Below are 23,506 nucleotides of genomic sequence, written 5' to 3'. Positions count from 1 at the left end.
TTTAGTGTTACTAATTATGTAATTAAGAATGTAAATTCATTTCTAAAATATACATTAGCAATGAAAAAAAATTGTTACATTTTGAACATTCATAAAAGATAAATACCTTTTGGAAGACAAAATGAAACTGAGTGGTAGATCTAAGAAGCCCATGTATTTCCTCAATATATTTACTGAATCTAATGTGTAAACTGTACATTCTGGAAAATTTATGCACTTATTAATTGTTACACATTTCTTACTTAATTATTTGATTTTCCCTAAATATTTTAACTCACTTTGAGGCATTATCTTTTCGACGAACATGAAAGCAACAGCATAAAATACTGCTGAATGATTAGGATGAGAAGATACACCTCCTCTGTCAAACGTAACAAGTGTGTCTACTGCTAAAGATTCTAATTGATGATGTATCAACTTAGCAATAACGGGCACAGGCCATTGTACTTTAGGGCTATCTTGCAGTCTTGTGTCATTAATCAGGCAGATATTTTCAACTGGTACTCCTAGTTCTTGGCAAGCTGACCAAAGTTCTTTACGCCTAACTTGACCTTTACCTTCAAAATTACCTAAAAAATATATTTTTTTGTTTTATTATTGAAATGTGATTTTTGTTACAAAATCCACAATTAAAATAGTGATTTAAAGTTACCATTTGACAAACATAGTATATGCACGTCGGTACCCTGTTCACACAATCTAAAGATCGTTGGTCCGAAAAACATGCATTCATCATCTGGGTGTGCGATAACTATGAGCACTCTCTTCGCTCCGAGTGCTCCGCGAATTCTTGTCGGAAGCTTTCGAGCGTACCGTCGATATACAGCACCACATACTAGTAAATAACTTAACACCCATGCACAAATGTACAATGCAAAATTTTTCACATAAACTAAAACTTCTGACAAAATTTGCAAGTAAATATTATACAAATATTCCCAATCGTATCCCAATATTGACAATAACATTTCTAAGTAGAAAGTTTGAAATAGATATTACTTTAATTTGCCCATTACTATAAATTGAAATTAAAAATGAATAAAAATTAATCAACCTTGTTTATTTATTAACGGATTTTAGTCGGATTGGAAATTTGGAACTTAACCTATTTGGAAGGGCATTTACTAAATTTTACTATAAATATCATTAGTTTTTTTTTTAATGGATTTTATGACCTGGTAACTGAGACCTTTAAGTCATGTCTTATTTTAATTTATATTCATATTTTTATGAACAATGATATTATGTAGTGAAATGATATGAAGATGATTAATTTGAGACATTAATCAACTGAGGTGAAATTAAATGAAATGAAATGGGATGAAATATAATCTCAGTAAAATGATGGTCATTTACTAAGATTTTTTCAGTGGACTTTTTGGAGGATCCCGAAAAGTTACGTCCAGCGGCTTTGTTTCATTTTCCCACATTTGTGCACTTTCACAGATATTAAACAATTAATAAACCACCATTATTACACATTTAAACCTGAAGAAACATTAAATAGACAAAATAAAACAAATCACACAACTTCACTCCTCGCGTTCCCGCCAAAAAGTCCTAAATATCATTAGTGTTTAATCTATGGCATAGATTATACACTTAACATATTCGAATCTATGGTATTATTCATAGATACTGTAATAGTGTTTCGTTTTTTCAATTAAAAAGGTGAAAGTAATATACTACACATCTTAAGCTGTATAATATTTATATTTTTGTTTAAAAAAATTTATAATATATTTTTTATTGGCATTGTAGGCAGACTGATGGTGAGTCGCCGTCACTCCTGGACGTCAGCAATGCTAGGGTCAGAACCAAGCTACTGCCTACCGTTAAATTTACTGAATTTTTAAGCTATTGCATAGCTTTTATCGCGGGCTGTGAGCGCGGCGACCGAATCATGAAATTCCGTAACGGAAAAAACCTTGCACCCCTCACTCCATCTACCATGTAGCTCGTGTTCAACATATTCACACGTTGCGCTTGTGTAGTGTTTGTGAATAAGCGCATGGCGTGACGTCACACTGTATGCGCATCATAAAAATCTGCCCATCTCTCTCTCGCGCGGTCTAGCTTATGAGTGTGAAGGGGACAGTTAATGTTTTGCTTTTATTAATGTTAATTAAAGCGTGGTCTTGTTTAATTATCGTTTTTTTTATTTTTTTTTTATTGCTTAGCTGTGTGGACGAGCTCACAGCCCACCTGATGTTAAGTGGTTACTGAAGCCCATAGACATCTACAACGTAAATGCGCCACACACCTTGAGATATAGTTCTAAGGTCTCAGTATAGTCACAACGGCTGCCCCACCCTTCAAACCGAAACGCATTACTGCTTCACGGCAGAAATAGGCGGGGCGGTGGTACCTACCCGTGCGGACTCACAAGAGGTCCTACCACCAGTAATTACGCAAATTATAATTTTGCGGGTTTCATTTTTATTACACGATGTTATTCCTTCACCGTGGAAGTCAATCGTGAACATTTGTTGAGTACGTATTTCATTAGAAAAATTGGTACCCCCCTGCGGGATTCGAACACCGGTGCATCGTTTCAACACGAATCCACCGGACGTCTTATCCGTTAGGCCACGACGACTTCAAAAATTATCATTATCTAATTATAATTGCATAAGTTGATAAAAAATGCTATGCAATAGCTTTACCGCGGCAGTTCCCGAGTGCCACACGTTTTTTTTTTTATATCTTTATTTGTTGATAGGTGAGAAGAGACTATTTCGGAAAATAGCTGTAACCCCTTAGTCCTATTTTTTTCATGGTGTCTCTGATCCACAAAATGAAACGATAAAACTATATAATGGAAGTATGTATACATATAGATAAAGGAGTAATAGAATAAATAAAAATACGTCACTAGCTAGATGCGTTTACACAGTTTACAGGTTTCCTTGGTTATGTTTGGATGGTTTCAGACCTAAGCCGCACTACGGATATTTTCCGCGACTGATTCTAAAACCACGAAATGTTACAAAATTAACGCGAATAAAAACCGCACCAAAATTAGTAATCCATAAAAGAAATAGGTGGGCGTACACACACTTTATGTAACCGCGGGCGGTATTTTGAAAAGTGCTATAATATAAATACATTTGCGAATTTTCGTATCCACGAAGCGAAGGTTTGGATTTGGGCGCACATTGAGCAAAATTTTATCAAAGGTGGCATAAGAATGACTCTCAAAAACTGTATTGGGAGAGAGATGGCTAAAGGCCTGGATATCGACCGTATAAAAGACTAAAATAATATGGAGACTAGATCGGGTGGATCCATCAGGACGTGGTTAGGGATTAGCGTTGACGCCATAAATTATGGTGACGCCTCCTTAATGTGAATAGGAGGACTTTTATGCAAACGGTTTGAGTTTGTTATGTTCTCTTAGAATGTGTTTCCTGAGCTACGTTTGAGTACCCCTGTGGTAAGCATGAGTGCTTAGAACGGAAACCAAACTAACCGTCAGTAAGAATGCCTTCGGAAGACACGAGGTCCTTGCAAAGCAGACGTCGCTCGTCGCAGTTTGCCTAGAGATATAAGGCTAATCTTGCGGTACGAAGTAGTGATTGAATTAGTATCGAGTATCAAGAGCATCGAGTATAGATTAACTTGGTGTAACTCTAAAGTATCAATTCTAGTATAAAATTAATCAACACTTTTTATGGATCTCTAAAATCTGACAAAAGTGGTTGACCTAAAGGTCGTAAATACCAGGTCATAAAATCCCAAAAAAAAAGACAAAAGTGAAAAATTTTGAAGTATTTGGAAATGAAAATGAATGTATAAAAAAATGACAAAAGCTCCAATTTAAATTACTATATCGCCATTCGACAATAGCATAACTTAATACCTCAATACAAAAACATCAAACGCGACAGGTATTGATGTATAAAAAGTAAATTTGGTTTCCGTGAAGAAATTTCTGAAACATACAACTATTTATTTGTAGATGCTCCGTCAAAGAAACAATATTTTAGTGACAACTTTTTATAGACAATTTACTACCTCACCTCAATTTTGTGCCAGCCACTATGATGTGCTTGGAGTCACACCAAAAGCGACCCAGAACGATATAAAAACGGCTTACTATAAACTTTCCAAAGTACACCACCCGGACAAATCTAAGGTAAATGTAAAATCTACAAAGACAAAGATTCCATTTAATAAAATTAATCATTGCAAAAGCTATATTTTCAGTTCAGTATACCAATGCTTTAGTACTGAAACCTTCACAGAAAATAGAAAAAGTTATATCTATTATGTAATATTATCATAGCTTCTATTTTGCAGGTAATGTAAGCTGAATCGGCAATTGTTCAAAAATAGATATTATTTTTAATTACGTGAAGTACTTACTTATCATAACCTTGTATGTAACTGTTCTAGGATGAAGCATCTATCAAAAAGTTTCGAGCAATAACAGAAGCATATGAGGTACTTGGGAATATTCAACTTAAAAAAATGTATGATAGAGGTTTGTAATGCTGTCCATGTAAAATAATCGTTATAAAGTCTGCAACTATTTTAGTGATTTTGCTGAAATATCATCTTTATTTTGAAAAAATGCTTATAAGTAAACACATAAAGCCAGTTTTTTTCCATGAATGGTAAAAGTGTTTCTTTTTTGAGGATATCCAAAAATTACGCTATTCTTTCATGTGGGTAAATAAGAGGAACTATTGATCAGTCAGATTGGTGGTAGATTCATTGAAGCACTGCTCTTGCTAGTGTCAGTAATTTTTTTTTTGGGTTGAACCCCGTGAGGATACCTATCAAACTGCATGTTGCTAAAACTACTTTAAAAAGCTGAAATAGAACATCCTATTCCATATTTCCAGTTTGAAGATGCAGTAAATTAAATGGCCCTTAGGGTATCAATTGGCGACTTTTTCAAGTAGTTTTGAGTTGGTTTGGTTCTGAGGTTGATCATTACATGCAGGTATCACTTTAACATGCCTTCCTTTATGCTGTGCCTGCTGTTTGTGTAGTGCACAGCTTAATCAGATTTGTTGAGTTTCATATGGTTACAGATGGTTTTATTTGGTGTCAAGGGCTCATTAAAAAAATAAGGCCAAGGTAGTTTTACCAAAGACACAGCATAACCTTTGCAGTGTGAATATTCGCCTGAATAACAACATAGAACCATGTCTGGGCAGCCCCCAATATTTTTTTACGTTGCTGTATTGAATCCATTTTTCACCACCCATCATGATGCCACAAAGAAAACCATTCTTTTTTTACTGTTGAAGCAGTTGTTTATAGCCGAAAAATCATTGCTCAATGCCCCATGGCTTCAACACATCCAATCCCTGGAATCGCTTGAAACATGATTTGGCAAGTCATTCCTAATCTGATAATTGGATCTTGCCTTTAGTACAAATCATCATCTAGAAAAGCGTCTTAATATTTCATTTAGAAATGTTTTCGAAGGTTTTTTGGCTTTCCTTTAAACCAATAAATTGTGGTTTAAAGTACACATAGGTATTTATTTTATTACATATGCAATTTTCTCATTACTATAAAATAAATTTTGATTAGGCAATTTATTTTGTTACTTAGGTCTCTTAGTTGGTAGAGAGAATACTTCTCGTATGGAATACAAACCAGAACCAGAACCTACAGATCCTACCCTAAAGTTTTACAAGTCCCATGCAACTCGCAATATCACACCCACCATGGACGGGAAAGTTCCAATTTATGACTTTGATAGTTGGTAAGTCCAAGATGATTTTGGATTTTGTAAAAAGTAGTGGCTAATTTTTTTTTTTTCTCAGGAATGTTTTACTATTTTAATCTTTAAATTAAATTAAAAGTCAAGTAGTATTCCTTTCTTTTTCAGGTCCAAACACCATTATTCAGATGTATTTGCAAAGCAGAAATATGATAAGGAAATGGTACGAAACTCACAAGAAAAACAACAGAAAATATTAGAATCTACTAAGCAAGAAGGAATTATTTGGCTTGTTATAATCATAGGTGGATTGTTTATTGCGGTGTTACTTAATGGACTCGATGATTATGATCAAAATCAGTTACAAAAGAATAATATAGAAAAAAAATGAACTTCTACAAATATCTGATATAGATAAAAACGAATATGCTATTCAATTATAGCAGATTTGCATTATATTAGGATAATAAATCACAATTTACTATATTTATTTTTAAATAATGTGTATATATTGTAAATATAGTTCTTTATTTTAATTGTGATATTAATTGCATAAAATGCAAACATATTTTTAAACTTGTTTAATAACAGCAGTCCAGAAATTAAAGAAATAATAATTAACATGAGGATATAGTAAATAAAAACTTGTTTAGAACATTTATTTTCATTAAGTTTCTTTGATATACATAAATTGGTGTATTTTTTATTATATTTTCCTTACATGATGAATTTTAAAATGGTATTTTTTTTAAGTTTATTATGTACAATCACATTTTAAATAATGGTAAGCACCAATGGTAAGCAGATGGACATCTATATCAAACAAATTTTGTTTAGATATTGATAACATATAATTGACTTTGCAAACTGGAAACTTCATTAAAATCCTAAAATAATATAATCAACACATAGGTGCTTTAATGGCCACTAAATTAAGATAACATTATCATTATGAATAAACATCTTGAACACACAACAGAAATATTAGAATATTTCAGAAATGATTTCCGTACATTCCAGGCATAGGCATGTTAAGGGGTCCTACAGGGTAGGGCAGACTTTGTGGATTCTGTGATGGTAAATAATTGGAATATGGTAAGTATGGTTTTGTAGCACCATTACCATATGCATTCTGATTGCTGTTTCTCAACAATTCTGACATTTTCTCGGCTTTGTACTTCCTTATATGCATTTGTTTACGGATGGGTTCAAAATCTTCTAGAAATTTATCAACACCCATTTTTCCAGATAAAAAGTCTCTTGCAATGTTATCTGACTGTTCTTCTGATTCTGCTGCTGCTGTTTGCAGAAGTGCATGAGTTGTATCTGGTGATATTCCAGCAGATTTTGTTTCTGAAATGGCAATAATGTTATGAATGATTTTTTTTAAGCATAGATGGTGGACGAGCTCACAGCCAACCTGGTGTTCATCCATTCATCCCAGACATCTACAACATAAATGCCGACACCCACCTTGAGATATGAGTTCTAAGGTCTCAGAATAGTTAGAACGGCTACCCCACCCTTCAAACTGAAATACATTACTCCTTCACGGCAGAAATAGCAGGGTGGTGGTACCTACCCCTGTGGACTCACAAGACGTCCTTCCACTAGTAAATGATTTATGCTGATGTTAGTAAAATATGTTTAACCTGTATATATCTATGGACTTAGTATTTTGTATTGCATTCCACATTAAAAGCAGTGGCATATTGGGCAAGTATCCACTTGCTGGTAAAACAACCTCATCAACCATCAATACTACTACATTATTTGGAAATATTTTTTGGGCACTTCCCGATTCACCTAGGACAAGGTACATCCTTCCAACCGGGTGTCTATAAGTTCATGGCTCATCTGATGTTAAGCGATTACTGAAATCAGCATCGAATCCCACAGGCAAGTACCAATTTTTCTAATGAAATACGCATTTGTCAATTGTTTATGATTGACTACCACAGTGAAGGAACAACATCGTGTAGTAAAAATCAAACTCGCAAAATTATAATTTGCGTATTTACTTGTGGTAGGACGTCTTGTGAGTCTGCACGAGTAGGTACCAATTTCTGTCGTAATGCGTTTCGGTTCGGAGGATGGGGCAGCTAAAAACTTGAGACATTAGAACTCACATCTCAAGGTGTGTGGCGACATTTACGTTGTAGATGTCTATGGGCTACAGTAATCACTTAACACCAGGTGGGCCGTGAGCTCGTCCAACCATCTAAGTGATAAATAACTTACTATAATCATCTAGTAATTCTTGAATACGGGTACAGAGCTGTTCCCCTAATTCTGATTTCTCTTGTAGCTCAGCTTTCATTCTCTCTAACTCTGGTTCTTTTCCCAAATTAAACTCTGCTAGTGATCTATTACTTGCTATGAACATTTCTTTCTCAGTGTCCCAATCTTTGACCTGTAAACAAAATTATTAACAACATTGTAAATCCGTTCGTTTCGGTATTGAATTGAGGGCAAGCACTCTTTTTCCCGTCAAATCTCGGCTGGAGTCCCGTAATACATTAACGACATACTTTTACCCGGCCTAGAAGAATAAGTACTTTCCGGGACCTTGACGAGACCCACAGCACGCAATGATTGCGTGCTGGGGATCTCGTCTGTGGGGTAGATGCTGGACTTTCACCGGGCGCGTCCGTAGGTGGCGGATCACGGGATCCTCTGGGCGACTTTCCCATAGGTATCGTCCGATTTTTTCGTTGCAAGGATTCTTAGGTTTAGGTCCTAAGTTTAGGATTGAGTTAAGATTGAGGTTAAGGATTATGATAGGTTAGCTAGGCTTTGCAACGAAAGAGATCGCATGACGCGGACCATACCAGCATTAGGAGGAGCAGAAGGTCTGCGTCCTCCACACTCTTCACTAAGTGAAAAGTTCTCCTGGAGAGCGCAGCTTCTGACGGCACCAGTTTGCCGGTGTGTCGTGAGTGGTCAGCCTGTGCCCCGTTGTCGTGGGAGTGGACCAGTGTTGCATTTTCTGCAGCTGTTGGCCGCTGGTTGCCATGTCCCCGGCTTCAGCTACAGGAGAACGTCCACCAAATATAGGGATAGGGGCGTGCTTCCGTGGTTGCTCGTTTCGAGCGTGGGGCGGTGGTCTGCCGAGTTACCCTCTGCACTTGGTGGGCTGTCGGCCAACTCGTAATCTCCACTAAGTGGGGGCGGCGCTGTATGGGTCTTCCGTGTGTTGCCACGCGACAAAGTCACGGCGTTGCGACGTCCGCAGTGCGCGATTGCGGTCAGGGCGGTTCACGGGTACCGCAGTCTCGTTCGAGGCGGCGTGCGTGCTCGCCGGGACGCTTTCCTGGGAACTGAGACACTCGCTGCGGGTTACGCGTGGCGATGAGATCTCCGCTCCAGGGGGAGCCGCGTCCCGGCGCGGTGGAAGTTCGAGCGCGGAAGCTTCAATCTCGGCGTGCCGCGTTTGAAGCGTAGTCTCGCTGCCTGGCGAAGCTCGTCTATGGACGACGGGCCGTCGGGGCCATCCGCCCTATCCTCTCGGACTGGGTGAATCGCGACCGCGGACGTCTCACCTTCCGGGCGACGCGGATGCTCACGAGACACGGCTGTTTCGGTCGCTAGCTGCTCCTCGTCGCCCGAACGGAGCTGACGCCGAAGTGCCTCCACTGCAGTGGCTGCAACGAGGACACGGCGGAGCACACGCTTGCGTTCTGCCCCGCTTGTGAGAAGGCAGTTTCCTCCAGGTGATGGTCACAGGGCCACCTGTGGGGGTTGAGGCTGCGCCGCGCGCTGGCACCAGGAAGATGGGATGACACGTCGACGGCTGCGGTTTGCGATGCGGTCCGCATTTTCGTCGTCGCTGTCGTCGCCGAACATACTGTGGAAGAGCAAGCCGGTCGGCGGTGCATCGCGTTCCGACCCGGCAGGCTGGTTCTGGCCCAGCGGGGTATCCCGGAACACCAGCGGCATCGCCCGGGCGGCCTGGTAAGGCCGCCGTACCGCGGAGACCGACGTCGTTAGTCGTCGACTATCGCCTCGACTACCCGGTCGGGCGTCCTTGGTGTGGCGCCACGTGTCCGGTTGTAGTTGACCGCGGGAACCCCCCTACTCTGACCGGGTTTTGACCCCGGACGGAGATCGGACGTCAAGTGTAAAAGTGCAGGGGAGTCGTTTAGTGGGTGGGCCCTAAAATTCCTTGGGCCCGCGGTCTGCTCTCAACACCTGCAGAGCTTTGAGTCTCACATATCCCGCGCGCCCCCTAGGCGCGGGGACCTCGTAGGGGATTTCTACTGGTGGTAGGACCTCTTGTGAGTCCGCGCAGGTAGGTGCCGTGAAGCAGTAATGCGTTTCGGTTTGAAGGGCTGGGCAGCCGTTGTAACTATACTGAGATTTTAGAACTGATATCTCAAGGTGGGTGGCGCATTTACGTTGTAGATTTATATGGGCTCCAGTAACCACTTAACACCAGGTGGGCTGTGAGATCGTTCACCCATCTAAGCAATAAAAAAAAAAAAGGTTCGGCCCTCGGCCCGAAAAAAAAAGGGGCTAGTGTTAGCAAATCTTTCAGTTCGAGCCTGTGCGCTCACCTACTACGAGGGCGGCACTGAAAATTTCGGGAATTAACGAAGTGACACAACATTACTATTTAAAAATGTATTTATTGCTTTTCGAAGTATTCTCCGCGAAATTTGACACATTTTTCCATACGATGGAACCAATCATTGAAGCAACCATTCCATTCGGAAGTTGGGGTCTCCAATTGCGAACAAGAAGTCCAAAATGGCCGTTTTGTAGGCGTCCACAGCTTCTTCAGGTGATGAAAATCTCTGTCCACGCAATTTATTCTTTATTTTAGGGAAAGTACAGAAATCATTAGGGCTTAGGTCAGGGCTGTACGGCGGATGGTCTAATAATTCTATGTTTTCTTGCTCTAAAAACTCTTTTGTTCTGTGCGCGGTGTGAGAACTCGCAATGTCGTGATGGAGGATGATGCGGCGGTTGCAGTTCTCTTTACGGAGTTCAGAAACGACCTGTGGCAAACAAATGCTAGCATACCATTCTGCATTAACCGTTCTTTGTCCCTCAAGAGGAATAGTCGTAACAAGGCCGGTTTTGGAGACAAACGTGGCCACCATTTTTTTTGCAACACTCCGTGAACGAACAATTTTTGTTGGCTTTAACTCATTTTCGAACACCCAAACTCGTGACTGGTTTTTTGTTTCGAGTTCGTACGCGTATATCCAGGATTCGTCACCTGATACAATGTTGTATAGAGCATTTGAGGATCCTGCGTGGAATCTTTCGAGAGTTCTGACGCACCAAGTAACGCGAGCCGCTTTTTGCTCTTCACAGAGCGAATGCGGTATCCATCGGGAAAACAACTTTTATACACCTAATTGTTCATGCAAGATTATTTGTATTTGACTCATGCCAATGTCTAAAGTTGCCTGAATTTCGCGGTATATCACATGTCGATCTTCCTCAATCAGCTTACGCACAGCATCAACGTTTTCTTGGGTGACTGCAGTTTTTGAACGACCTTGACACGTCCACGTTGAAACTCAGCAAACCAGCGATAAATTGTGGTTTTGGATGGGGCTTCATCACCAAATGCAGAAATCATCCGGTCAACACACTGTTTTTATGTTAAACCACTTCGAAAGTCATAATAAATCATCACTCTTGAATTTTCTCAAGTCAATTCCATTTTCTCAACGACTAAACAAGTTTGACAAAACCTCGTGACAAGACCGAGAATCTTTTTTTAAATAAATAAATGGTATATGATTTTTAAAACCAAGGAGTTTTCAATTAAAAAGATTTTAATATGACAGGAACAGTGGAAATATTCCATTCCCGATACTTGATACTTTTAGTGCAGCCTAGTAGTCCCCAAGTAGCTGGAATAACCCCTTAGGCTACCAGCAATTACGTAGGGAAAAAAGTACTATCATTAACAATATTCATAAACTATATTTAGTAACAATTTTTTATTACATTTAAACTTTAAGGACACCTGTCAATCATACCATTAACAAGTAAAATACAATTCCTACAGCTGTGAACACAGTACATATTGTTATGAAGTTTGTAACTTATAACTATCAGGACCACAGCTTCATAATAGATCCATATCTGATCACTGTGATCAGTGATCCATGACTTTAGAATCTAACTAACCCTTGCGAACAAGAAGTCCATCTAACACTAGTAATTTTAGCTAACTTGTAGATTACAACATACCTAAATTCACAATTACGGTGCCACTATCTCGCTTTGAGTTTACATGAAACATTGTATTTCTTGAACAAAAGGGTAGATTTTTAGATAATCTCATTTTTATTTGTTTAAAGTATTTCCTATAGTATTCAGATCAACTAAATAAAACTTTCATAAGTCACTAAACATTTTTCAAAATATAAATTCATCTAAACTATGTCTGTATTAGTTTTAATGTTCTTTTTGTGATGTTTTATAGTCATTATTTTTTAGTTATATGTTTTTAGTGTAAAGGTATATTGAGTTGTTAGATTTATAAAATGAAACTGTCTTACCTGTTTAACATCCTTTAGCACAGACTCAAATTTAGCATCATCATTGAGCATTTCTTTGAGTTCATTAGAATTTAGATGAGCCAACAGGCCCATAACTGATGGATAATCCGATTGAATCATTTTTTTGTTTCCTTACTTCGGGTAATAATTCGATTTGTTTTTAAAAACGCAGAACAAAGCCACTTTATTAATTAGTCAACAAATACAAAATATTTCTTGACTCATTTCAATACAGATTAATCTCAGTACCTACATACATATTTCTTCAAAATAATTGGTTTTATCAGGGATCTGACGGATCATATTTTTTAAGGGATTTAAGACTTAGTAGCTAAGACCTTTAGGTCAAGTCTTATTTTAATTTTAATGAAAACTGTTTTCAATGAAAAATGATATTATGAAATGAAATGAAGTTGATTAATATGAAACATGGTATGAAACGAAACGGGATGAAATATAATCTCAGTAAAATGGTGGTCATTTACTGAGACTTTTTGGTGGATCCCGAGAAGTTACGTTCAACGGCTTTGTTTCACTTTTCCACCATTGTGCATTTTCACGGATACTAAACAATTAATAAACCACCGTTATTACACATTTAATGCATACCTACAGGGTCTGTCGTAGTTCGTTAACCGGGGGTGGCCCGGATGTCTTATTCTAAGAAAATCTACTTTGTTTGTTAGGGCTGCCAACACTGCGAAAGCTATAATTTTTCTTGTCCTTTTTTCTAAAATTTTCTATCGTGACTAGTAATTTGGCCATAATTTTTACAAATTAAGATATTTTAGTGTACTTTTTTTTGTATTTTACTCGAAAATAATTGTACTATTTAATCAAATTACTATTTTAGGCATCATACATTCTAAACTTATGAATATTAGAGTTAGAAGTTATTTTTATTTTTCTTTTTTACTTTTAGTCAAGTTATAAGCATTGATTATGGAAAAATAATGTACTGCACTGTGAGTACCTATTGTTTTAAAAATTGCTTTGCTTGTGTAGATTCTAAAAAGGTATAACAATCGGTACTTGACAAGCAATATTACTTTGTAGAAGCGAAAGAGCTTATCACTTTCATTTCAATAAAATAAAAATAAAAAATGACCTAAAAGTCTTAGTTACCAGGTCATAAAATCCCATATAAGAGTTGCCCAATATTTCTCTCCACAAGTCCAGTGGGTGGAATCTCCCATACATATTTTTTTTATATGGGATGAGATCCGAAGTTGTGACACAACACAGTGTTACCGAGCTAATTGGTTTAACAGAGTCATAGTAATTTTTATCAATACGTGAACATTGAATTTGAAAACAAACCGTACGTTCTCTTTACTTATTTTTATTAATAATATAGTTTTCTTTGCATTTCTGTAATGCTACTACTACTCCTGCGTCTTAACGCGTTAATTAGTGCGCTAAATTGGCATTACGCACCTAGCTATAGAAAAATGTAAATTTCCTTATGGCAACACTAAACAAAATGCCGGTTAAGCTTTGTTGTTTTTGTTTGTTTTGTCGTTTATTCATTTGGTTTTGATGAATAACACATTGAGTTATTTAAAAAACTAAATGGCATTTTAATTTTTTAATATCGCTTATAAGTTCACGTTGATATTTTTCGAGAAAAGACTTTGTTCACAAAATGATTTTGTAACGTGTTTTTTTTTTCGTGTTAATTTTAATATTTGCTGTTAAGAAATTTACTCCTCCTGTTTGGTCTTGTTTTTGTTTGTAAATTGTAAGTTATTGTTGTTGAGAAACTGACTCCTGTGTTGTTTAAATTTTTTGCGCCTTTTGCAAACTTTTTAACATGCCTGATACTCATCGTACTTGTGAAGTTTGTGGTATCAAAGAAAGACATCTTACTGAAAAACGGTTTTTCGCAAGGTTTCCTCTGGATGTCAATAGGTGAGTAAGTGAACTCCTTATTTGAATTTCTTTAGTAGATGGGTTGAAAGGGGTATGGAAGTATCGTCATTTTTAGAATCTTGAAACTTATTATTTAGGCTGTTGATTAGATATAAATAAATATGACAAAGTTTGTATGGAAATTCGTAATTTTTTAATCTAGAACCTTGAAACTTTTTGATGATGATTGATTTTTTTGCTTCTAGTCAGATATATGTAAATAATAATGTAATTTTAAGTTTTTAAATCTTCACCCTCGAGGGGGTAAAATAACAATAAGAAATAGGGGATAAAAGTATGCAAGGTATTGTGGGCACAGCTATTAAAAAATACTTCAGTAAATAATAGATACTTAAATTTGAAAAATGTATATATTTTAGTTTATAACAAGACCTATTTTAATTTAGTAGTAAAACTAACGCTCATTTTGAATTTTAGATGTAAACAATGGGTAAAGATGGTTGGCAAAGAAGATCTGGCTTATCTTCAAGTACATATGCTACATGATTTAAAACATGTTTGTGAAGCACATTTCTCAAGACGAGACTTTACAAAATCAAAGAAGCGCTTAAAAAAACGAGCTGTACCCAAACTGAACTTGACACTGCCACCATTGAGAGATGAAATTCTTCTTCAATTTTTGCAACTCAACTCGCAAGGTAATTGGGTACATATTTTCCATTTTGTACATTTTTTACAGGATTGAAATTTTTTTTGTGTATAAAAATTTATACTATGTAAAAATTTGTGTTAGCTCAGTTGGTACCTAAAATGCTCACTTCTCGCACATATGTCTACTGCATGGACCAAAGATAGTTTCTAAGTCCATTTATATCTAGACCACACTTTGAAATTCAACATGCTCTTGAGTGTAGAATAATTCAAAGTAAATTAAAAAATGTATGTTTTTATATCAGCGGATGTCACCCCACAAGGCCAGTTCGAGGTTCAGGCCGTTCCTAGTGCTTTGATGCCAGCATCCTCAAGTCAGCCTAGCGGTCTAGAGAAAAGTGAGAATCAGGATTGTTTAAATTTATATCAGCAAGAAAAGAAATACTAAATTTTAATCTTAATAGACATGTGTAATAATTTAAAATAATTAATTTAATTTTCAGCTGATGTCACCCCACAAGGCCAGTTTGAGGTTCAGGCTGTTCCTTGTACTTCAATGCCAACATCCTCAAGTCAGTCTAGCAGTCTAGAGAAAAGTAAGAATCGATTTCATGAAAGCAATTCTAAATTTTAGTTGTAACGAAGATCTGTAAAAATAGTTCAAAATTCCTACTAATATTATAAATGCGAAAGTAACTTGTCTGTCTATTACACTTTCACGTCTAAGCCACTGAACCCATTTTGATGAAATTTGGCACAGACAATTTGTAGACAGAGAAAGGACACAAAATACTATTATCAAGTGATAGTACAGGGACATGCGATATAACCGAATCCCATGCGGGAGAAGCCACAGCCGAAAGTCTAGTTTAAATAAATGAATATAATTTTTTCAGCGTATGGTTCTGGTTGTGTTTATTTAACAACTAGCGACCCGCCCTCGCTTCGCTTAGGAAACTGTCATTAATTATTGATTTCTCCACTATTTAATGGATGTTATTATACATATAAACTTTCCTCTTCAATCACTCTATCTATTAAAAAAAACCGCATCAAAATCCGTTGCGTAGTTTTAAAGATTTAAGCATACATAAGGACAGACAGATAGATATAGGGACAGAGAAAGCGACTTTGTTTTAACTATGTAGTGATACAACATGTTTAGTTATTGTTTTAGCTATTTTTTTTAATATTGTTTATTTGTATTGTACTGTTGGTTTCCCTTATAAATAAATAAAATATAATAAGATTATAATACATACTAATTCTATTGTACTTCATATATTTTTACAGACGTCACCAAAGGAAGCCAGCGGAAAGAAAGTGAAAGTCAAATAAGAAAAAGAAAATTAGAAGATGTTGGTGAGTTTTGTATTATTAACTCCATCTACTTATAGCACCACTTTTAACGATTGGTCAATAAGTATTAATGTAATTTTTTTGTTTTAGATGTTACACCACGGAAAAGGAAGCTCTTAAGTGAATTGAGAAAAACAAAGTGCACATTGGCATCATTAAAAAAGAGCGCGAAACTAATAGACAATTTATCGTCAGAGTTTCTAAAAGAAATTGTCACGTCTGCGTTGATAAATCAAAAGCGTAAGTCACAAGGCAAACGCTGGACTATTAAAAATAAAATATCAGCATTAGCCATCTTCAAGCGTTCACCAAAAGCTTACCGATATCTGCGATATCTCGCACCATTTCCGAGTATCAAAACATTGCAAAAATTAATGAAAAAAATACCTGTTGAGCCAGGTTTAAATACAGCTGTACTTGACCACCTGAAAAAACTAGCTCCCATTAAAAAAATAAGAGCAAAATTATGTTCGCTAGTCTTTGATGAAATAGCGTTAAAAGAAAGGTTAACTTATAGCGAAGCCACAGATAAAGTGGAAGGGTTTATCGATTATGGATATGAGAGGAAAGATGAGCTAGCAAATCATGCCTTAGTCTTCATGTTACAAGGTATTGGGAGAAAAATTAAACAACCGCTGGCATTCTATTTCATAAGAGGCACAGTATCTTCAGAAAAATTAGCAGTTTTAATAAAAGATATAATTAAAGAAATTACTAACTCGGGATTTCAAGTTTTATCAACAATATGTGATCAAGCGCCCACCAATATGGGAGCATTAAGTCTGTTAAAGGAGTGGAACAATGGTGGACATAATTATTTTGAATTTGAAAATAAAAAAATTTATATAATTTATGATATTCCACATTTATTAAAATCACTGAGAAATAACTTTTTAAAACAAGGATTTCTGAAAATGGGAGAATTGAAAGGTCAATGGAGCCATTTAGTTGAGGTAGAGGAACGAAATAGAAATTTTTTATATCTTAGCAAACTCAAATCAACTCATGTACAACCAAAGTACAGAGCTAAAATGAAAGTTAAGTATGCCGCACAAATATTTAGCCAAACAGTGGCTGCTGTTCTTAAATTATTAGCTACGAATGTGGAAAATGTACACCGATCAGATGAAATATTACAGACTGCTTTGTTAATTGAAAAATTCAATAAACTTTTTGATTATACAAATGGGCCATCAGGACATGCTGACGTAAAAAAAGGTATACGGGAAAACGTATCTGCTAAAACTGACCATTTAGCTGTTTGGACAGAATATAGAAAGCAACTGTCTACTTTAACATTTTTCAACCATAATGGCGTGGAAGCAAAAAATGTAAAGTGTGTTCAAGGCTACATTATATCATTAAAATCGCTGCGTGATATTTGGCTGGAAGTTCAGGATTTAGGATATAAGTATTTGAATCTACGGCAGTTAAACCAGGATGCATTAGAAAATTTATTTGGGTTAATAAGACAGCATGGTCAAACAAACAAGCATCCGACGTGTTCTACATTTATAGCAGCTATGAAAACCTCTATAATATCAGGACTTACCGCCCCTCACAGCAAAAACTCCAATTGTGAAGAAGACAAAAAGGAACTCATGACGGATTTTCATGATTTAGTTTTTGGGTTTAAAGACGAAGATGATCAAGGTCAAGATATTAATGAGTCTCCTAGTCATGTTTCCACAGAAAATGAAAATGAGGAAGACAACCCGGTTCTCAGTATACCTGAAGAAGAAGAATATAAAGAAATAGTATGTGACCTAGCAAAAATTTCAAATCAACCAGTGGTCTATATAAGTGGATATCTAGCTTCTGTTATTCTAAAAAAAAATGATTGCCAGGTCTGTAGAGAAACTTTGACAGTTGCAGATCCAGAGGAAAATAAGATTTATGATTTAATTAAATTAAGGGAGTGGTGGCAAGATAAGAAATGTTTGACATATCCATCATTGCAGTTGTGTCAAACTGTACACACTGCGGTTACAAATTTTGAACAGTTTTGTATCCCTAACCTACATAATAACAATATTTGCCAGTGGACAATTACTATATTTTATTCAAATTGTAATACAGAGTGGCTATGCATTAATCATCGTCAACAAATGTCAGACTTATTGTTTACAAAATTGGCTCTAATGCTGATTCGGCGACAGTGCCAGATAATTAATTTAAAGCAAGTTTCAAAGGAAGAGGATTTGGCGGACGCGAACAAAAGGGGTCAACAATATGGTGTTTCAAGATAATTACATAATTAGTTTTTATTTGTTTTTTGTAGAAAGAAGTTAACTTCGGGTTTGAGTTCAAAAAAAGTATACATTTAGAGATTTAGAACTTTATTTTTTTACTATTATAAAATAGAAGTTTTTAAAAATTTACTCTTCAAATGGAAATAGAAACGAATTGTTTTTTATTTAGCACAAAAATTTTCAAAACCTAGTTCGTTATAACATTATAAAACAAGGTTGAAAACCTCTACATGTATACTTATTGTACCTTGCATAAAATTAAGTAAATATTGGTTTATATTGTAAAATAAAAATTAAACATTTCCGATACAAACTTAAAATTTTTTGTAAGCGTTAAAATTCTACTTACAAATTTCATTAAAATTATACTAAGTAATAAAACATTGTTTTATTTCTTTTAAAATAATAAAGTTTTTATTTCAATATGCAATCCTTGCCTGCATTCGATATCGACAAAAATATCGATAATATTCGCATCATTATTTATTGGACATCGATATTAATGCCCATCACTATTTTTGACAGTGGTAGGATTTTTGTAGTCTGTGGTTGTTTTAATGTTGTCACCAGATCGGATCTGATCCCATACATTTTCATTTTGTAACGTTTACTATGAAGTGCGGACTCTTATAACGTAGTGATTATATACTCTTTGCACAAGTCCACAATACTAATCTGTAGACACACCCGTTTAAATAAATTCGCTTTATCATTTTTATTTCGTATAATATCGACTTACGTTCCTACGTTTACTTTAGAAGTTTATAAAAGTAAGTAACGTGTAGACTGTATTAGCTTGTAGTTGCACCATTTTTAACCAGATGTTTATATAAATTCGTTACCTTATTTGGAAGTTTGACATCGTACTCGTTTGTCCTAAATAAATTTATATTGAAAGGCGGAGTCGACAGTGACTCACGTCCTCGTTAAGAAAGCGACGATATCTTGAGTGATAGACAGTTTTGGCTAATTATAATTTAAATTTAGCACGCAGCAAGTGTAGTTTTTTTAGTACTTCCCGCCAGGCAGCAAGCAGTTGGTGTTCGTTAGCCCTTTTCCTAAATATTGATGAGTAATAGTTAGTGATAAACATATACATAGACCCTGTTGGTAATACATAAATAAATAAGGAAAGTTTATAATTTACTCTTATTAATATACATATGATTCTGAATTTAAATATTTGTCATTAAACATATATGTCAGAGGTTTAAAATTTAATTTGAAATATAAATATAATCAATAATTTGTTACCAATTTACATGCCTTTATTTCCTGCCATGAATTTGCATTAAAGCACATGAAACGCTAATTTACTAAAGGTAGGTTTATAACTTTCAGTTCACCATGTCATCTCGCAAGACAGCCGGTCGTCGCATTAACAAGAAGCGCGCACAACGTGCAACCTCCAATGTGTTTGCTATGTTTGATCAAGCTCAAATAGCAGAGTTCAAGGAGGCTTTCAATATGATTGATCAGAACAGGGATGGATTCATTGACAAGGACGATCTGCATGATATGCTTGCATCTTTAGGTTAGTACAGCAGTTTGAATATTTATGTACCAAATGAGAATTTAAAACTTAGATTTCTCAAAGTAGGTACTGGCGTTCTTATCTTTATGGGCTCTCAAAACTATCGAAAATTGGATACATTGGTGGTTTCAGTGTCAAAGTAGCAAAAGAAAAGTCAGTATTGTTTTACCAATACATGACTGTATGAGTCCACAGACAATAAGAAGATTTGAGTAGGTGACAGTCTGGTATAGAAATAATGTTAGGATACGATGACTTTGGACACATCGTATTCACTGAGACCAAACTTACTTAGTTGGACTTAGTACTGTGTACTGTCTGCTGTTCCAAAGATGTGAACCTAATGATCATAGTAGCTTATGTTATAACAAAACTATAAATAGATTACTACTATTCAAGTTCTAAAATGAATAATCATCTCAAATAATCAAAAGGATAACATTTGGACAAACAAATGGTTACAATTTCACAGAATGGTATAATTTCATATAATGTATAGAAAGATTGCTGAAAATATGGAAAATACACTGTAGCTAAGATATTATGTTTTTTTAAAAATTGACAGGAAAACTGAATGTCATTGAAAAGCTTGGGCAAGGTCAGATATCAATGTCGTGTGAAAATTAATCAAAACTAACATTGTTTTTAATGTATTGGCTTTTAAGTTTGAGTTCTACCTTTTTTCCTTTTCACATAAAAGTGAGTAAAGGATAAGAAAAAACATTGAAATGTTAATTTAAAACAACTGATAGTATGTAACCAAAATACTTTATAAATTCTTTATTCTTGTGTGTGTAATGTTATAAGCAAGTTTGTTATTGGTAATAAGATGTATGCAGGAATGTTGCTAATTTGAAATTCTAATTAACACTCTTGACATAAATTACGATAACATGTTGTAAAATTATAGGCAAAAACCCAACTGAAGATTATTTAGAGGGAATGATGAATGAAGCACCGGGACCAATTAACTTTACGATGTTTCTCACTCTGTTTGGTGAGAGACTGCAGGGCACTGACCCTGAGGATGTCATCAAAAATGCATTTGGGTAAATATTGATTTAGACATATGCTATTTAAAATCTCTCAGGTGTTCCTAATAATACCGATGAATGGCAGTGACGGTGAGCCCTAATACAATAATATAAAAATTGCAATGCAGAAATTGCACCTTATTACACAAAACTTAAAGAAGCATAATTAAAAATCAGAAAATAATTAGTGTATTTCAAAGAACAAAACTGTGTATCTATGAAATATGAATATACCAAAATAAGATTAATTTTTAGTTTATTGAAAATGTAAATCTTGCATGGGACTCTTTATTTGAATTTTAATGAATTATTTCATGAATGTGAATAACTAGTCTTAAGTAAAAATAATCCATATATTAAAGAAAAGTACCAACTCCATTGAAACACTAATTTACATCCAAAAAGCAAGGCTTATGAGTCATGCAGTATGACCTCTCTAATATAACCATAACTTTAAAGTTAGTAAAGATATTACAGGCAGGGATAATCAAAGAAATAAAACTTTTTTAAATTCATTATTGGCAGTATATGTATATCATTTTGATATATGTATAGATTTTTTGTTGTTGTTTCTCTTACTGTAGTTGAATAATTTCAGCAAGAACATGTTGATGAATACAATATAGCCTTTAACTATATTATGCTCCCACCTATCAGACAATAAGATAGTTGTTATCCATACAGATTCAATACACCGCAAGTGATTACGTACATATCGCGGCTTTGAATGTTTATTAGTCATGTTGATATTCCTTCACGATGTTCAAGTCATTTGTGATATATGTATTTATACATAGTCGCATCGCTTGATACGAATGTACCGGGCTACTCATTATTTAGGCCACAAAAACTTATAATAGACATTGCGGCCTATGGCGTAACTGCTATAAAGTACAGACGTGTGAGAAAAATTGGCAAAATTATAGTGTACTAACGACACTGCTTTTTTTCTCAAAGTGCTTTACATTCAATAGAATAACTAGTTGTTTACAGGCTTTCCGTCCGCGTAATCAAAGAAATGTGAACGAGATTTTTTTTCGTGATAAAACCTAGCCTATGTCACTCTGATAACCTAAAACTAGTATAGCTTGTTACGACGCGAATGAAAAACAAACAAACAAACACACTCACATTTATGAAATTAATATGGAAATATTGATTTACAAATAAAGGAAACACCTTTTATGGGTTATAAAAACTAATTATTAGAATAACTAGCCGTACTCGCCCGCTTCGCTGGGCATTTAAAATTAACATTATTATTTATTGTCATTATTATGAGGGAGTCCAACACTTATATAAATATTAGCCTATCCATTAAGTACATATATTTTCTACATGGTTAACAAGTTTCAAGTCAATCGGATGCATGGTTCAGTAGTTATAATGGAACATCCGTAATCCCTAAAAACCACTGTAGACTTAGGCCGTTTTCCAATTACAGCACAAGAGCGCATTATGCGGCATAATGCTCAACTAAGCTTCAGCATAATTCGGCATTGTGCGTCACTGAGTCGCATTATGCTCTGTAATTGGAAAACTACCATTAAGTAATGGTTAATTACAGAGCATAATGCGACTCAGTGAAAAATTGGAAAACTACCATTAAGTAATGGTTAATTACAGAGCATAATGCGACTCAGTGAAAAATTGGAAAATTACCATTAAGTAATGGTTAATTACAGAGCATAATGCGACTCAGTGACGCACAATGCCAAATTATGCTGAAGCTTAGTTGAGCATTATGCCGCATAATGCGCTCTTGTGCTGTAATTGGAAAACCGCCTTATATATTAGTATAAATTATAATTTATATGTTAGTATAGATTAGTTAACTGTCTATTAAAATAGTTTTAATTTTCATTAATCATTTCATCAATCAGGTGCTTCGATGAAGAGAACAATGGTGTGATTGGTGAGGAGCGACTCCGCGAGCTGCTTACCACAATGGGCGATCGCTTTACAGACGATGATGTGGATGAAATGCTCAGGGAAGCACCAATCCGCGATGGACTCTTCGATTATGTGGAATTCACGCGTATTCTTAAACACGGCGCTAAAGACAAGGACGAGCAATAAATTTAGCTTACCATGGCGGGCTGCTGATTTTAATTGATGTAATAAATATGCACTATGAAACAACCAAGAAAAGTTCCGGAGAAATTTGATTGAATTCTCATCAATAAAGTTGAAATGTATGCAGTCCGTCTTAAGAGCTTATGATATTATATTTTGCCAAACTAACATAACTGGTATAATTTTTTTAGAATAAGTTAATTTGATATGGATTTAGAAAATCTCAATGAGGGATGAAGTTGTTGATTCCACTACGCATTTCTGTTTGTAATTCTACATGGACCATAATATAAATACATTGTGTGTATGTCATGTTTCTTGAAAGCTATTGGACAAACACGGGTGCAATAATAAAAAATCATTCCTTCATACTAAAATTGCAAAAAAATGTATTAAAGTAATTCATAAAAATGTTTTAAATTTATGAATTTATTTAGTTAAGATGGAAATTATAACTTATAGCGTGTGTATTTGATCATGTATCTATATGTATTTTTCATGTAAATTTTTTATCTAATAAA

General features: G+C 35.4%; 5 protein-coding genes across 16 annotated transcripts in view; 3 read left to right on the top strand and 2 right to left on the bottom strand.

The window, feature by feature from the left end:
* The window catches only part of LOC101746769 (N-acetylglucosaminyl-phosphatidylinositol de-N-acetylase), a 7,470-nt gene extending 5,908 nt beyond the window's left edge, over positions 1-1,562 (bottom strand). The window contains exons 1-3 of the mRNA XM_004928815.5: positions 653-1,562; positions 279-569; positions 107-200 (exon numbers count right to left, since the gene is read on the bottom strand). Of these exons, the coding sequence (XP_004928872.1) occupies positions 107-200; positions 279-569; positions 653-968 (701 nt within the window). The 5' untranslated portion in view covers positions 969-1,562. The remainder of the gene's footprint in view (positions 1-106; positions 201-278; positions 570-652) is intronic.
* LOC692955 (myosin light polypeptide 9) overlaps positions 1-23,506 on the top strand; it is a 23,594-nt gene extending 88 nt beyond the window's left edge. Inside the window, 5 exon segments of one of the 8 annotated variants that reach the window (NM_001110298.1) lie at positions 2,883-2,886; positions 18,873-19,111; positions 19,683-19,875; positions 20,786-20,924; positions 22,793-23,502. In NM_001110298.1, coding sequence (NP_001103768.1) covers positions 19,689-19,875; positions 20,786-20,924; positions 22,793-22,988 — 522 coding nt within the window. In that variant the 5' untranslated portion in view covers positions 2,883-2,886; positions 18,873-19,111; positions 19,683-19,688 and the 3' untranslated portion in view covers positions 22,989-23,502. 8 annotated transcript variants of the gene reach the window in all.
* DnaJ-11 (DnaJ (Hsp40) homolog 11) lies at positions 3,636-6,420 on the top strand. Of its 2 annotated transcripts, NM_001163915.1 has the most exon segments (6): positions 3,693-4,138; positions 4,399-4,486; positions 5,572-5,725; positions 5,852-6,031; positions 6,034-6,039; positions 6,041-6,335. In NM_001163915.1, coding segments are annotated over 6 exon segments (639 nt in total). In that variant the 5' UTR covers positions 3,693-3,961; the 3' UTR covers positions 6,075-6,335.
* Positions 6,331-12,489, bottom strand: Vps37A (vacuolar protein sorting 37 homolog A (S. cerevisiae)). The gene is given in 3 exon segments (NM_001046929.1): positions 6,331-7,036; positions 7,925-8,096; positions 12,208-12,489. Coding segments are annotated over 3 exon segments (651 nt in total). The 5' UTR covers positions 12,328-12,489; the 3' UTR covers positions 6,331-6,677.
* Positions 13,383-18,722, top strand: LOC119628546 (uncharacterized). Of its 4 annotated transcripts, none has more exons than XM_038011154.2 (6): positions 13,383-14,118; positions 14,557-14,777; positions 15,036-15,128; positions 15,234-15,326; positions 16,024-16,092; positions 16,180-18,722. In XM_038011154.2, exons 1-6 carry the CDS (start codon positions 14,021-14,023, stop codon positions 18,336-18,338), a joined length of 2,733 nt encoding a protein of 910 aa, XP_037867082.1. In that variant the 5' UTR covers positions 13,383-14,020; the 3' UTR covers positions 18,339-18,722. The 4 variants fall into 4 exon arrangements, with proteins under 4 accessions (XP_037867082.1, XP_062528986.1, XP_037867083.1 ...); XM_062673002.1 differs by having other exon boundaries at positions 13,383-14,122; XM_038011155.2 differs by lacking the exon at positions 15,036-15,128.

The sequence above is a fragment of the Bombyx mori genome, chromosome 16, assembly GCF_030269925.1.
Source record: "Bombyx mori chromosome 16, ASM3026992v2".
Taxonomy (NCBI): Eukaryota; Metazoa; Arthropoda; class Insecta; order Lepidoptera; family Bombycidae; genus Bombyx; species Bombyx mori.
Note: the sequence above shows the minus strand (reverse complement) of the source record. Positions and strands in the feature narration are given on the sequence as shown.

Bases quoted from the DNA above. Each gene is read 5' to 3' on its own strand.
- DnaJ-11 (XM_012692598.4), top strand. From the start codon at position 3,962: ATGCTCCGTCAAAGAAACAATATTTTAGTGACAACTTTTTATAGACAA. The intron at 4,487-5,571 runs GTTTGTAATGCT...TTTGTTACTTAG, and splicing joins TAAAAAAATGTATGATAGAG to GTCTCTTAGTTGGTAGAGAG. The intron at 5,726-5,851 runs GTAAGTCCAAGA...TTTCTTTTTCAG, and splicing joins ATTTATGACTTTGATAGTTG to GTCCAAACACCATTATTCAG.
- LOC119628546 (XM_038011154.2), top strand. From the start codon at position 14,021: ATGCCTGATACTCATCGTACTTGTGAAGTTTGTGGTATCAAAGAAAGA. The intron at 14,778-15,035 runs GTAATTGGGTAC...TTTTTATATCAG, and splicing joins TTTGCAACTCAACTCGCAAG to CGGATGTCACCCCACAAGGC. The intron at 15,327-16,023 runs GTAAGAATCGAT...ATATTTTTACAG, and splicing joins GTCTAGCAGTCTAGAGAAAA to ACGTCACCAAAGGAAGCCAG.